Source organism: Cylas formicarius, unplaced genomic scaffold (assembly GCF_029955315.1).
Source record: "Cylas formicarius isolate icCylForm1 unplaced genomic scaffold, icCylForm1.1 PGA_scaffold_8__14_contigs__length_24414737, whole genome shotgun sequence".
NCBI classification, from domain to species: domain Eukaryota; kingdom Metazoa; phylum Arthropoda; class Insecta; order Coleoptera; family Brentidae; genus Cylas; species Cylas formicarius.
In genome coordinates this window covers 24,163,814-24,178,604 of record NW_026844361.1, presented here as the reverse complement: position 1 = coordinate 24,178,604, position 14,791 = coordinate 24,163,814, and the positions used below count along the sequence as shown (strand labels likewise).

The following is a 14,791-nucleotide window of genomic DNA, read 5'->3' as shown; positions in this document are numbered from 1 at the left end:
AATTATTCATTGCAATAATTTAAATGTATGGAGATTTTTTTCATACCGTTTTTCAGATTTTTCATAAAATGTTGATGTTTTGCGTCAACTTTTTCAAACACCCTATATAAGTGGCCTTGACTAGATCGCGCTAAGTACATCAATCTCTGATTATTCGAGTCATACAAAAGTGAATTTTCCCAATTAAATAGTTAAACGCTGCGCATTTCGCTTTAGTTATCGAAATGGGCTCCGAAAATTGCAACGTCGACGACAAGGTCAGCGCGTGGGTGCACGACGCTCTATCAAACGAAGACGTGGAAGACGTAAGCTTCGAGATATCCGATAGAAACAAACCAGGCGATGGTTATATCAGTGACATCGTCTACGTGGACGTAGACGCCAAGCGTTCCATCACGGAGGAGACATGCAGGTACCACTTTGCCGTCAAAATGACGAAAGAGAAGAAAGGGATCTTCAATGATTTTATATCGGGCACCGAGCTATTTAAAACTGAGATTTGTGTGTATTCTAAACTCGTACCAGCATATCAGCAGCTATTATCTACCAGCGCCCTACAGTCGATAGACTTCATGCCCAAATGCTACTGGTCGACAACAGGGGACCCATACGATGTACTGGTCTTCGACAATTTGAAAAAATCTGGCTACAGCCTGCACCAGAGAGACGTGCCGATGAATGATCGCCACATTGAACTGGTTCTCAAAGCTTATGGGCGATGGCACGCGTTGTCGTTCGCCTTAAGACACCGCGACAGCGAAACGTTCGACATGATCACCAAAGAATTGGAAACATATCAGAATGAAGCCATCAAGAAGGAAGTGGACGAGGAGAAATTCAAGCCGTTGATTGAGAAAATGATAGCGGAACGCGACGAGATTTTCATACGCCACAACGAGCAGGAGTTGTTGGAGAAGTTTAAGGAGCGAACAAAACATGTGGTGCCTGGTAAATGGGATGAAACATTTCCGGAGAGGGACGAATGCGTTCTAGTGCACGGCGATTCCTCTAACAACAACTTCCTCTTTGTGTACAAGGTAAGTAACCTGTTAAACATCAAAGTGAGCCCACATGTATCGAGCATTTGGGCCTGTTTAAGGGGAACGACGTTGAAAACCCCGCCAAAGTGTCGCTGGTAGATTTCCAGCTGTCCAAATTAACGTCGCCGGTGAGAGATCTGAGCTACTTCTTCTATGCCGCCTGCTCAGAAAATGAACTTAAGAAATTTAGGAAATACACGCAGCTATACTATGAGGAGTTCGCGAGCATTCTGAGGAAACTGGGTAGCGATCCAAACGAAGTTTTTCCATTTTCCAAACTTGCTGACCATTGGAAGGAGTACTCATTGTACGGCTTCCAGATGGGGATGGGAGTGTTGAAATTGTGTTTGTCAGATGATAAAGGGGTCGGGGACGAAGGAAGCGTCGAATCGTTCGATTGGAAGCTTGTGAAGAACAAAGATCAGTACGAGTCGCGGCTTATCGCGTGTACCAGGCATTGGATAGAGTATGAATTTTAGTATCTGGAGTGATTGTGACGCTACAAGCACGATCACCCGGTATATAAGCATCGCGGTTCTGGATTAGAGAGGAATATCCTGTTGCGTTTTAAAATACACCTTCTTTGTGATAGTTAAATTTTGTTGATTTTTTTTATTGCAAAACATTGTCAAGTTGATAGCAAAACAAACACACTATATTTCTTTTGTAATAAATGTCTAATATTAATTTTCCAAAAATGTAAAAGGTAGGTGGGAATTAATTGATGCAAAAAATGATCGGAAAGTTGCAGTGGACGTAAACTGCAATAATATACAGGACGTCCCCATTAAAATATCAAAGTTGTAGCTCCTTTTAATAAATGTAATTCAAAATTCGATACGTTGAACATTTTGCTTGTCCGCATTTAATTTCATTGATGCTCCTCCTCCCCCAGTAGCCAATAATATCTTTCGGATTTCCCAGTAGGTGTTTTGAAAACTACTTTTAAATTTATATAGTACTTTATCGCACCATGGTGCTAAACGCTTCTATTGTTGCAGTTAAATCTAGGATACGATACGATTATTATTTCATTATGCCTATGCCTATTGATACGGAGGGAATTATTATTATTATTATTATTGCATTATGTCTATGCCTATTGATACGAGGGAATTATCATTATTATTATTATTATTTTATTATGTTTATGCCTATTGATTAAAACGGGATAACAAAATGAAAAGAAATTAATATTAGATGTTTTTCCAGAAATACTATTAGATTTTATCTACAGCGAAGCTTTGATTTTGTGAAGGATTTAAGTGGAGATGGAAATGGAAATGGAAAATACTAAAAACTCACCTAAATCATCTAAACTGAATCTAACACATGGTTTTCATTTGTAAAAGCAGTCAAAAATTTAAGAAAAATAGACACTTGAGTATAAAAGTTCACTACTTCCACATCCACCTAGGTCGGTTTCCAGAAAACTTAGTTGATTGTAGAGAAGAACAGGGGCAAAGATTCTACGAGGACACTAAAACTATAAAAGATCTTTATCAAGGCCGACAGAATAGGCACATGATGGCCGATTACTGTTGGAACCTTCAGCGAGATTGCCCTAGTAAACTCTATTCTAGGAAGTCGTATAAAAGCAAATTTTTAAATGATAAGCTGATGGAAATGGAATGGAAATCTTTAATTTTACTGTCAATAGCAAATTAACAGTTATAACGTACCAGTTGGAAAATCGCAGGCACCAAAATGTCTGTTGGTATGTGTAACAATATTTTCTTTATTTTAAGTAATATAATGGTAACCAAAAAAATCCATGGCTATTTAAGTATACAATTTTAGTATAAAAAACAGCAAATACATCGTTAATTTCAAAGGTAACATTGAATTGATGTACGATAAATGTCTATTTTGAAGAACATACGGCATATTTAAGAAAATTGGTTAGGTTAGCTTGCCCCTTATTTGGTTGACGAAATAAGCGCCCAGAACGTCATATATGCCTTATAGTTGAAGCTGGCATTTTATCGGTACCAATAACTGTTTGCTTTCAAAAAAACTCAGTAATTTGTAGAAAACACTCCAACTAGTTTCTTTAGTAAAATTTGAAAATTACATGAGATTCACTTTACGGTAGTAGTCTCAATACCAAATCACCACGTCGAACGTGTACAGTTAAAATCTATAGATCGTTAGTTAACAACGTCCGCCCTGTAGATAACCTCATTTACCTTCCGATTATGGGTATTCGGAATGTACGTGTAGAAATCAACGTTCAGTGCGTAATCGTTTGTTGACCTAGCAATATCTTGTTGCGATCAAAATGAGTGCGCGGAACGTCGTCAGCGACGAAAACATCCACACCTGGCTCCAAAACGCGTTGGAAAACGAACTTGTCCAAGACATAAACTTCCTGATATGCGACCGGAACAAACCCGGAGACGGTTACGTCAGCGATATAGTCTACATTGACGTAGACGCGACGAAATATAACGGCGAACCCTGTCAGTACCGCCTCGCTACAAAAGTGTCCAAGGAACAAAAAGGAATCTTTAAGGATTTCGTAGAAGGGAGCAACTTGTTCCAAAGAGAAGCCTGCATCTACACCAAACTAGTTCCGAAATACCAGAAGTTGCTTTTGGCTCATCAACTCCATCCGATAGACTTCATGCCCAAATGCTACTGGACCAAGACCGGCGATGACTACGACGTATTGGTGTTCGATAACCTTAAGAAAGCAGGATACAGGCTCCACCAAAGTGACATCCCCATGGACGATCGCCACATCAAGCTAGTTCTGAGAGCTTACGCGAGATGGCACGCGTTGTCGTTCGCTTTAAGGGAGCATCACGGTGAAGAGTTCAAAGCTGTCGTCGACGAGCTGGCCGGATACGAGAAGAAAATTGAGAACAAACCAATCAATATGGAAAAATTCAAGGAAGTTTTCGGGAAAATTTTTGATGAGCGCTATCAAATCCTTGAGACGCATGGGGAGCACGAGCTACTGGAAAGATACAAGGAGAAGATGAAGGACAGGGTTCCTGGAAAGTGGAATGAATCTGCGCCATGCGAGGAAGAGTGCGTTATCACTCATGGCGACTGCTGGAATAACAATTTTTTATTTTTTTATGAGGTAAGTTCCTTGGTCGATTTGAGCATGGTTTTAAATACTATCAACATCGGAGCTGATTTGTTTACTGAAGATTTAAGGATCATATGAAGCTGATTTATTATCAGAAAAGTGTTTTTTTTTAACCTTATCTTTTCCAATCTTTGTATTCCCCCGAAACTAATGAATTAATGTTTGTAGAAGTTTCTCCTAGTAATAGCTCCATTCTTTGATTTTAGGAAAACCTAATTCCGTCAAAAGTGTGCCTCCTGGATTTCCAGATATCCAAGTTGCATTCGCCGGCTAGAGATATTAGCTATTTTATATACTCCACTTGCTCGGAAACCGAATTGAAACGCTTCAAAGAATACATCCAGTTTTATTACGGTGCATTTGCTCGAGACCTAAAAGCGTTGGGGTGCGATCCCGAGCTCTTATTTCCTTTTTCGAAGCTCGTGGACCATTGGAGACAGTACTCTTTCGATGGGTTTCAAACAGGAGTGGGGATATTGAAACTATGCTTGTCGGATGACAAAGGTGTAGGCGACGATGGTTCCGTCGATTCGTTTGATTGGAAAATCGAAAAAAATAAGCACCAATATGAAGCACGGCTTATCGCGTGTATTAGACACTGCGTGGAATATCAGTTGGAGTGACGCGAGTTTATATTTTTATCTCACTCTGTATCGACGAGCCAGTGATTCAGTTGAATTAGTCGTAAATTTGCCGCGATAAACATTTTTCCGTCGGTACTGCAATTATTTAATTCACCAGTCCAAATGTCAAACTTACTGAATTAATAAAGTTACATGTTTTTTTCGAGATCCACTTATCTGCAGTGTATTTTAGTCGGTACCAACTGAGTTTGGTTGGACTAACTAAAAATATTTTTGATCTGCTTCATAGACCGCGTCCAATTTTCGACTCTTTTGCGGAATATCTTACTTATCTAGATAGAACGATAGCAAAAACAAAATTTCCCCCTGAATCTTCTCTCAACCCAACATAACCTCACTATTTACGATTTTGACATTTTTAACGTAATATACTAGCGCTAGTCTATTAATCGCATTCATAAATAATTATATAACGGAGATTTGTTGGCCTAACCTTTGTATTTATTTTTTTTAATGACGTTTTATGCAAATAAAAGATAAACGAGGCGATATATATCTGTAGCTTAACTTACCCAATTTAACCTGAAAATTTTCAAAAAAAGTTCATTATCAGTGATGACTTGTAATAAGTTTGACATTGCCTGAAAAATAAAATGAATGTAAAGTAATTTAAAAAGAACTAAGAAATTTTCTTGCCGCCACACATTCGTATCGCGTTTTTTTATACGCCAGGGCCAAGCCAGTGATCAATTTTGAACTTTTACAAATATAGTAAGACCCAAAAACTGTTTAATGGACATGAATATATTTATTCTGAAATGTCACATTAATATTTAATGGCAGACTGTGGAAATCTTTGATTTTCAAAAAAACATACATATTTTTAAAAAAATTCGTTAGAAAATAATATTTTCAATTAACAACAAATTTACAAAAAAAAAAAAATTGCAACTAATTTTAGTGCAACTTGCTCCGATATATAAGGTATAACTATTACTCATAATTCGATTACCTCAATCAAAGGTTACGCGAATATATAATGTTCTCATGTTTTTCTTCCATTTTCTACAACACCGTATATAAGCGACCTATGGCCTTGATTAGATTGCGCTAAGCATATCAATCTCTGATTAGTTAAGTGACACAAACGTGAATTTTCTCAATTAAATAGTTAGCGCATTGCGCCGTAGATATCGAAATGGGCTCCGAAAATTGCAACGTCGACGACAGGGTTGGCGCCTGGGTGCACTGCGCTCTATCAGATGAAGATGTGGAAGACGTAAGCTTGCAGATTTCTGATAAGAGCAAACCAGGCGACGGTTACATCAGCGATATCGTCTACGTGGATGTAGAAGCCAAGAGATCCTCCACTAAGGAGGCCTGCAGGTACCACTTGGCGGTAAAAATGACGAAAGAGAAGAAAGGGATCATTCAAGATTTTATATCGGGCACCGAGCTCTTTAAGGCTGAAATATGCGTGTATTCCAAACTGGTGCCTGCATATCAGCAGCTGTTATCTACCAGCGCCCTTGAACCGATCGACTTTATGCCCAAATGCTACTGGTCGACAACAGGTGACCAATACGATGTGCTGGTCTTTGACAATTTGAAAAAATCAGGGTACAGTCTGCACCAAAGAGACGTGCCGATGAATGATCGCCATATTGAACTAGTACTCAAAGCTTACGGGCGATGGCACGCGTTGTCGTTCGCTTTGAGGCATCGCGACCTCGAAACCTTCGACATGATCAACAAAGAATTGGAAACATACCACAAAAAAATGCAGAAAGAGGGGGTGGATGAGGAGACGTACAAGCCAATGTTTGAGAAAATGATAGCTGAACGTGACGAGATTTTCATGCGTCACACCGAGCAGGAGTTGCTGGATAAGTTTAAGGAGAAAACGAAGCATCTGGTGCCTGGCAAATGGCACGAAATATTTCCGAACAAAGATGAGTGCGTTTTGGTGCACGGTGATTGTTGGAACAACAACTTCCTATTTGTGTACAAGGTTAGTAAGCTGGAAAGAGATAGGAACTTTACGTATTCATTCAGACCTTGTGACCGTTTCAGGGAACAGACGCTGAAAACCCCTCCAAAGTGTCGCTGGTAGATTTCCAGCTGTCCAAATTAACGTCACCGGTGATAGATCTGAGCTATTTCCTCTATTCCGTCTGCTCAGGAAATGAACTGATCAATTTCAGATATTACATTCAGCTGTACTATGAGGAGTTCGCGAGCAGTCTGAAAAAACTGGGCAACGATCCAGACGAAGTCTTTCCATTTTCTAAACTGACGGATCATTGGAAAGAGTACGCTTTGTACGGTTTCCAGATTGGGATGGGGGTAATGAAACTGTGTTTGTCGGACGACAAAGGGGTCGGGGACGAGGGAAGCGTCGAGTCGTTCGATTGGAAGCTAGTAAAGAACAAAGATCAGTATGAGTCGAGGCTTATCGAGTGTACCAGGCATTTGATAGAATACGAACTTTAGTCACAGTGGCGATTGTGATGCTTTCAGAAGCAATTTTTTTTTTTAAATTGGATTTCAATGCGACGCCAAAAGCACGATCACTCGCGCTCCGATCTAGATCAGGCGTTCTCTGAATCCAATTTTATCTGAAACAAATAATTTGTTGCGACCTTGGGAAGCCACGCGTATCATTTCGTTCGTTCTAAACCACCTGTATTTATGCACTGCGTTTAATTTTGTTGATACTACGTAATAAAAAGGATTGAAAATTGTTCCAGTAAACAAGACGGAAATTAAAAATTAAATAAAATTTTGAAGCTTATTCACAATTCGGTTCCTTTCTTATGCCTTGAACGCCACGTTTCCAATCACCAGGCAACCTTACGTTACAAATACACACTCCCGATTCGAACCGTCCTTTTCCATTCAATTAAATTATATCGAAGCGGGAGAAGGAGAGGGAGAGAGAGAGAGGGGGTGAGCAACAAAAACGCCGAAGACAAACGCTGAAATTAAAAGCAAAGTCGGACGGTGTGTCGTGACTATTTCCAATGATATCTGATATACGTCGAGCCGATGTTTGAATTAAATTCTGTATAAATTTGATCGCAGATAACGACTTTCGAATTTGACAGGTAAATGTATGGGCGGTTGACGGGGGGGTCGGTGTGTGTTTTTCGATCAATCCCGTTCGATGCCATGCATATTAAATAGGGTTTATTATTACCCGAGCGTGCAAAGACCATCCCCAAGGAAAAAAGTTCCCATTATAACATCGTCGTCTCTTTGATTTCCAATTTTTTCCCGTTTGACATCACAAAGCGCCATGCTCAGACGTTTATCAAGGCATTTTGCTTGTCGTTTGTCTTATCCCTCGCGTAAAATATTTGAAAAATTGATTATACGCGATGTATTTCACGTCCTGTTTAGGGCCCCTTTGATGTCCCGTTTTTCTTTCATCGAAGTTTAATACGTTCGCAGAGTCTTTTGCGTCGTGTGCGTTCGGGAAGACACAAAAAAGAAGCGAAAGTCATCAGCAAAAAAGATACCGCGTATCGAAAAAAGAAAAACTTTCTAAAAAAATCAACTAACCAAAACCAAAATTTATTCTGGAAGTAAAAATATATTATATAGAAGTGGTAAGAGCGAGATAGAATTGAAGTTCTAGAATTAGAAAGTGCTAAATTCTAGGGTAAAGCTATTTCTATGATTTTGAAATACGCGTCATAGAACTGGTAAAGTTATGTTAAAGTATGCAGGAGGAAATAGCTCCGATGTAGTTATGGAATTCTAGAAGGCAAATCAAAATTTTCAGAGTTCCCGGTCCCTAAACAATTATCTAAATGTGAGTCATTAAGCTTTGTTCGGTATTTTCATTTCAAATATTTCATATTTGAGGACAAAACTCGCAATTGCATGTTGTTGCACAACATGAATAAATTTTTAGAGCACATTTCCTTAAGTTGGGATACTTATTTTGATCGGCTAAGTTCCAAAACATTTTCTCATTTCTAAGTGCTTTTAAAATAACATCACTATAGTAAATACGCGTCGAAAACGAATTGATTTTGGGCATAACATTTCATGATGTATGAGGAAGTGGTAAGAATTAAATTTCGCGAATAAGGAATCCCGTCTACATGAGGCAATAAATCCTTTTTTCTTACCAGTCATCGCTGGTGTCCAGTCGGTTGTAATTGACGATAACTTTTGTACAGGTAATTTTACATCTGTTTTAAACTTTTTAAAAGTAGAAAAGATATATTCTCCTCTGGTGTTTCCCTTAAAGCAATTCTTCTTTTGATATCTTAATTAGGGGGCTTGAAAAAGATGAAACCGGTGTTAAATGTAGCAGAACTACCTTATGGAAGTGTATTCAATTTAGATTTAAAACAATTGACAAAAGGCAAGTTTTAATAGAATCTTTTAGAATTCGGAAATGGCGACTGGAATATCTAGAAAAAAAATAGGATTTACAGAGAACAACAAAGGCCTATGATTTACTTGGATGAAACCTGGTTCGACACTTATGGTACCCCAGTTGTTTCAACTAATAAGTGTAAAACAAACGCGCCATCAAAAAGAGGTGAAAGAATAAATATTTTGCATGCTGGCTCTAAAGATGAAAGGAAAGAATTATTTTGGATTACTTGGTAGTTTTAAAAGCACGGTGTACGCGTCGTCTATTCGAAATACGAGCACACTCTAACAAAAAATACGTGCGTGTTATTAGGTACGCTGAAGGTTGGCAAACTGCTAATCTATGCACAATCCTAAAACTATTCCTAGATACTTCAGCTTTGCGACACTAAAGAGAAAATCTTACTGTTTCCGTCATTATTATCAAAGGAGAAACTGAGTCTTGGAACTATGTGGACCCGCCAGCAAACGATTTAATAAAGATTTACACGACCCGGAAGTAAGTAGGAAACCTTCATTTGCCTGGTGTACTTAGGTGTCTCGCGTCTTGAACCGACGTGGTCCATTAGACGTGGAAAAGGAATTCGCTGAGCACGTAGCTCTCAAATGCACACTCGAGAACACAAACGGATATACAGGGCATTATGCATTAGACGAATCGAAACTCCGGTGTCGAAAAAGGGTTCTGCTACCGGTTCCCTAATATCCATTAGAGAGCGCTCGCGACATTCGCGAAGGCCTAAACTTTACACATTCCGTTTAAGAATTCGTAAGTCACCATTAACAAAACGCTAACGACGTTAACGTCGCCGAGAGAACGTAGAGAGCGCGTTGTTCAAATTATCATACGCGTACGTCGCTTCGTGGGATGACGATGAACAAATGCCAATCGTAACCTCGAAGATGGAGAGAATTTATTTCATTATACGTTTTTTTTCCTCGACAACAATGTGACGGAAATTGGGATCTGAGTGGGAAGTTGCGTTCACCTTTCGGAATTTAAAATCGTCGTAAAACGTTCACCGTTTCAACGAGTCGCTAATGTGACGGGGACGACATTATCGTGCGCTGATGATTTCGGGAAGAGCTCCGTTAGAACATAGTGTCATTTTAATTAAGAATAAAGACGTTTATGACGATTCCGAATTGCCGTGAGCTCGGATGTGATGTTCCCCGCCCATCTCCAAGACACCTGGCGAAGTTAAAAACTACAACGATGAGTTTAGGGGGGTCGAAATTTAAATAAATCGCGTCGATTTGCGGGACTCCGGCATGTGTCACCTCGTCACTCCCGATTTTGTTGGCTGCGAAAGTCCGTCTTGCCCATTTAATTTGGTTAATTAATCTAAACGTTTGTGTCACGCGGTCGAAATAATAAAAATCTGTCCGGTCAGATTGGGGGCTAATTACCTAATAAAAAGCTATTTGGTTTATTAAAAATTCACGCGTTTGTCGACGAGGTTGGGCCCCGGTATGCTCTGGGGTGACATATAACTTATAAGACAAATTTTTCGCTTTCGGGCGGGGGTAAATTGGACCGTGCGATCGGACGTTGGTTTGGTTCGAACAATGCCGTCTATAATAATTTTTACAAAACTTCTGGATTCCTCCTGCGTTGGTTTTTGTTGGTCGAACTTGCTACATTTTCGCCAATCTGGTGGTTTCTTCGGAGCTTGACTGAAACTGGCTCGCATTTTACTCTGTACCTGCTTATATATTGTTTGAGGGGGCGGAGCTAAATGAGAGGCATAAACACCCTCCCATATTGGTGATAAGTAAAGACCTGAGGCGCGGTTAAGATACATCAAGTGTTTGAGTATGCTTTGTTAGAGAGATTAATGTATTTTGTAGATAAATATCATACATTTATAGATAATCAACATGACTTCGGAAAAGATAGAAGCATTTCTACTGTTGCTTTTTCGTATTGCCGTAGGATAATTTCTTTTATCGAGGACGGCGAGTTCCCGATTGGAATTTTTTGCTACCTAAGTCGGGCGTTTGACTGTTGATTTTAAGAAAGCTGGAATCCATGTTACGGAGGTTCAATGGCATTTTTCAAGGACTAATGTATGCCAGAGTGAAGTACCCTCTCAAAACATTTTATCTCTTTGTCGCTTTTGATTGGTGTTTATTCTACTGTTACGTGTTAGGGAATGTCAGATTCCAATTTGGAATGGTGGAAAACCTGGTCGAATTAGCGAGTACCGTTCGAGTTATTGTAAAAATTTGTAGCCCGTTCCCGCGGGGAACATAATTATATGGCGCATTATGAATCTGGACCCCGCCTATTCGCCGTGGGACCCAACCAACCTCGCATGAAAAATCGCTTACCACACGGATTAGCAGATAAGTTATGGTGACCGGCAGGCGATGTCCTGTCAACTCTGCCGCGGTGTCGTGCGTTTCCTCTTCGTTACACCTTCAGAGCGAGAGAGCGCGTTACGTCATCGCCCGAATTGGGCGTGTGCGATTCTTCGAAATTTATTCACCGGGTTAAGTTTAAGCGGAGATAACGCAACCAGCGTGCCTAATTAAAACCAAAACTCCGGAGACGAAACGCAAAATATCAACGCCGAAAATCTTTTAATTTTGATTTTCCTTGAAGATAGGTATCAATTATTCAATTATGCAAATGGAGGACCGCCCCCCACGTCGGGGGGTCGCGCCGAGTCCCAGCCAAGAATTTCAAACTGCGGGGGTTGCGAATATGATTCCGGATTATGGATATTTTAAATAGTACGACTGCCTCCTCCCGCCGCCCCCTAAAATGACACTTTATCCGTTGAATATTCATGTGCCGATGGGGAGGGTCGGCGGGGGCGGCTCCTGTCTTTCAACCCCTTCAACGGTAGAGCGAGGAGGCAAGCGGCGACGACTTTAAATTTCGCTTAAAGAAAATTGTTATCTCGGGTTGATATGGTTTTACATAAATGTGCCATTAAGTTAGGTGCCGATTTTGGGAAACTTTATTTTTTTTAAGAGACGAAGAGAAGAAAGTTCGGTTAAAACTTTCCATGAGTATCATGAAAAGAAAAAAGTGTGTTAAAGGAGATTTCGGCTACCAAAATGTTTAACATCAGGGATGAAAAAATAAAAAAAAATTGGTTAAAACTAACCAAAACTATTTATCTTTTAGTTATACCATGAGATTGTGTGAACTTTTTTCGCAAAAAACTTTTTCCAGTACTGTCATCCACGGTCCAAATCAGTGAAATTATATTATTTTTTGATCGGGCAATGTTCGCCGCATCCAAGAGTGCCAACTTCTGCATCATATGGTAAGTATTTCAATTTAGACCCAGTCTAATTAAGTTTGTTTTCAGGTCCGTCGGTACAACACGCATGCTGGATATGATCAATGGGACGACCTTCACTCTCTTCATGTCCCACAGTTCTTTAATTTCCCATTTCAGATCGTCATATTTTTGGGTCTTCTCAGCCTTCTTAGAGTCATTGGTGTGTGTGTTGGGGATGGATGTATCAATTAAATATGCGGTATTCGTCTCCTCATCAATAACTGTCAAGTCTGGTAGATTATGCCTGATATTCGCTGTGTTATTCTCGATGACTGGTGGTGGTTGGAGGCAGAAATATGACTTTTTATCTTCAAGGTTCATGTCGTAGTTCTTCGCCAAATCGAGGTACATAATATTTGCAAGCTTGTTATTATAATTATCATTATTAATAATTATTAATATTATTAATATTTATTATTATTATTATTATTATGTGGCGTAGAGTTTTGTCTGTTCTATGTTAAAGAAATGCGCCAGCATCTTTTCTATCTTAAAAAAAATACCACACTTCAGAAACTAACCAAGACTTTCATGTTTACAAACGGTTCCACAAAGTATATCGTCACACTACAAAGGTGGAGAAAAAGAAAACTTATGATGACATAGTTCAATTGAAAAATCTAAAACGACATGGAATATTGTTAATTCGGAGAGACGGTCTAAGCATAGTAACCCTATCCCATCATCAATTACTCCGTTGGAGTTCAACAGATATTTTGCATCTGTATCAGCGGCGATAACGAAAACCATATCACCTTGAGTAGTAGATGCACCTACATCTCAACTAAACCTAATTTCTCGTATTTTATGTAAGTAGTTTTGGAAAGTGATGTTAGGGAAGCGATTTTGAAACTAAAAAACCCTCATTGTCTTGACTATTATGGTCTAAATGCCAATATTATTAAGCAAGCAATTGAAGAGGGATGTTTTCCGTATGAATTAAAAGTGACAATAATTCTTCAACTCCATAAAAAAATGGGATACAAATATCTTGACAATCGTTCCCATTATAGGAAAAAATTTTGAGTCGATAATAAAAGATAAATTTATCGCTTACTTTCAGGGAAGGAAATTATTAACATATTCCCAATTTGGCTTTCGGTCGGCTAGGTCCACCATTTGAGGAGGGCTTGTCGACTTCGGTAACGATATGCGACCTCAGCAAGGCGTTCGACTTGGATACTAATACTCTTCTTTTTAAACTTGAACCTTACAGAATTCGTGAAAATACCCTAGCCCTTTTAAAATCTTATTTGACCAGTCTGGAATGATCGGGAATCTACTTTGTTGGGCATTACTAAAGTCGCTTAGAATCATGGAATGCTCACTGAACCCGTTAATGAGACTGTGAGGGTCCTTCAGCGGTGGTTCTCTGCAAACAACCTAGTCCTTAACCAACATAAAACTCAAGAACTTACGTTCTCTTGTAGACTTTCTTCATCAAGACAATATTACTCTACTGGTATTTGTTATTGGCAGAACTCTGTCATGGACCGGACAGATCGATGAAGTCTGCGCCACACTGTTAACACATATCAGTCACGGTCTAACAAGGCTGGCCCTAAGAACGGCCTATTTCGGTCCGCTGCACAGTGTGTTTTGTGTTACGGTGTTGTGTTGTGGGGTGGGGTAAAATACTCGGGAAAAGCCTTTCGCTACTTAGCAGCGCTGGTCCGCGTGAACACTGCAGACCCAACTTCGCAGTTTAGGAGATTATGACGCTGCCCTCTACCTACATCTACAGATCTATTTTATACGTTCATGACAATGCTAATTCTTATCGCGCACTGGCACTGGCAGACATGAGTATAACACCAGGTAAGCTGACTCGATCGCCCTACCGTACTCCAGACTGACGTCCTCGCAAACTAATGACATCAAAGTTAAGTTCTCCCGAGCAGCCTTAAAAATCCACCAACTAGACAATTCAAGGGGAAAATGAAAATTTTCTTTATAGAGAATCCCTTTTATGGCACGAGTATTGAGTAATTTGTAACTTTGTTATCTATATTGATGTACCATTTGTTGTTTTTGTAACTTATCTGAATGGTTAATTAAGTTCTATTCAATTTTATTCTATTCTATTATTATTATTATTATAATTATTGTTATTATCATTATTATTATTATTATTATTATTATTATTATTATTAATATCACTAATATAGTCGAAAAAGGTAAGCAAATGTTATGGGTATATAAGTAGGACCAACAGCTAAAATATATGTCAAAATATTAGTGATTCATATTGTTTAAAAATAAATGCATTTCTATAGCATCCCTAAACTATTGTAAGGGGTACATACAGAATATGTCCCTTACTACACTTATATCACACTGCCCAGTTCCGCTAATATTTCCCCAAATTACCATAAC

At 39.2% G+C, this 14,791-nt stretch overlaps 2 protein-coding genes across 2 annotated transcripts; both read left to right on the top strand.

Moving 5' to 3' along the window:
* Positions 1-173: 173 nt before the first annotated feature.
* Positions 174-7,508, top strand: LOC132706819 (uncharacterized). Its single transcript, XM_060678383.1, has 6 exons — positions 174-1,037; positions 1,100-1,518; positions 3,345-4,131; positions 4,347-4,646; positions 5,896-6,735; positions 6,798-7,508. The coding sequence occupies exons 1-6, from the start codon at positions 225-227 to the stop codon at positions 7,215-7,217; spliced, it is 3,579 nt and encodes a 1,192-aa protein (XP_060534366.1). The 5' UTR covers positions 174-224; the 3' UTR covers positions 7,218-7,508.
* LOC132706280 (uncharacterized) lies at positions 3,060-5,907 on the top strand. Its single transcript, XM_060677525.1, has 2 exons — positions 3,060-4,131; positions 4,347-5,907. Exons 1-2 carry the CDS (start codon positions 3,322-3,324, stop codon positions 4,761-4,763), a joined length of 1,227 nt encoding a protein of 408 aa, XP_060533508.1. The 5' UTR covers positions 3,060-3,321; the 3' UTR covers positions 4,764-5,907.
* Positions 7,509-14,791: the final 7,283 nt, after the last annotated feature.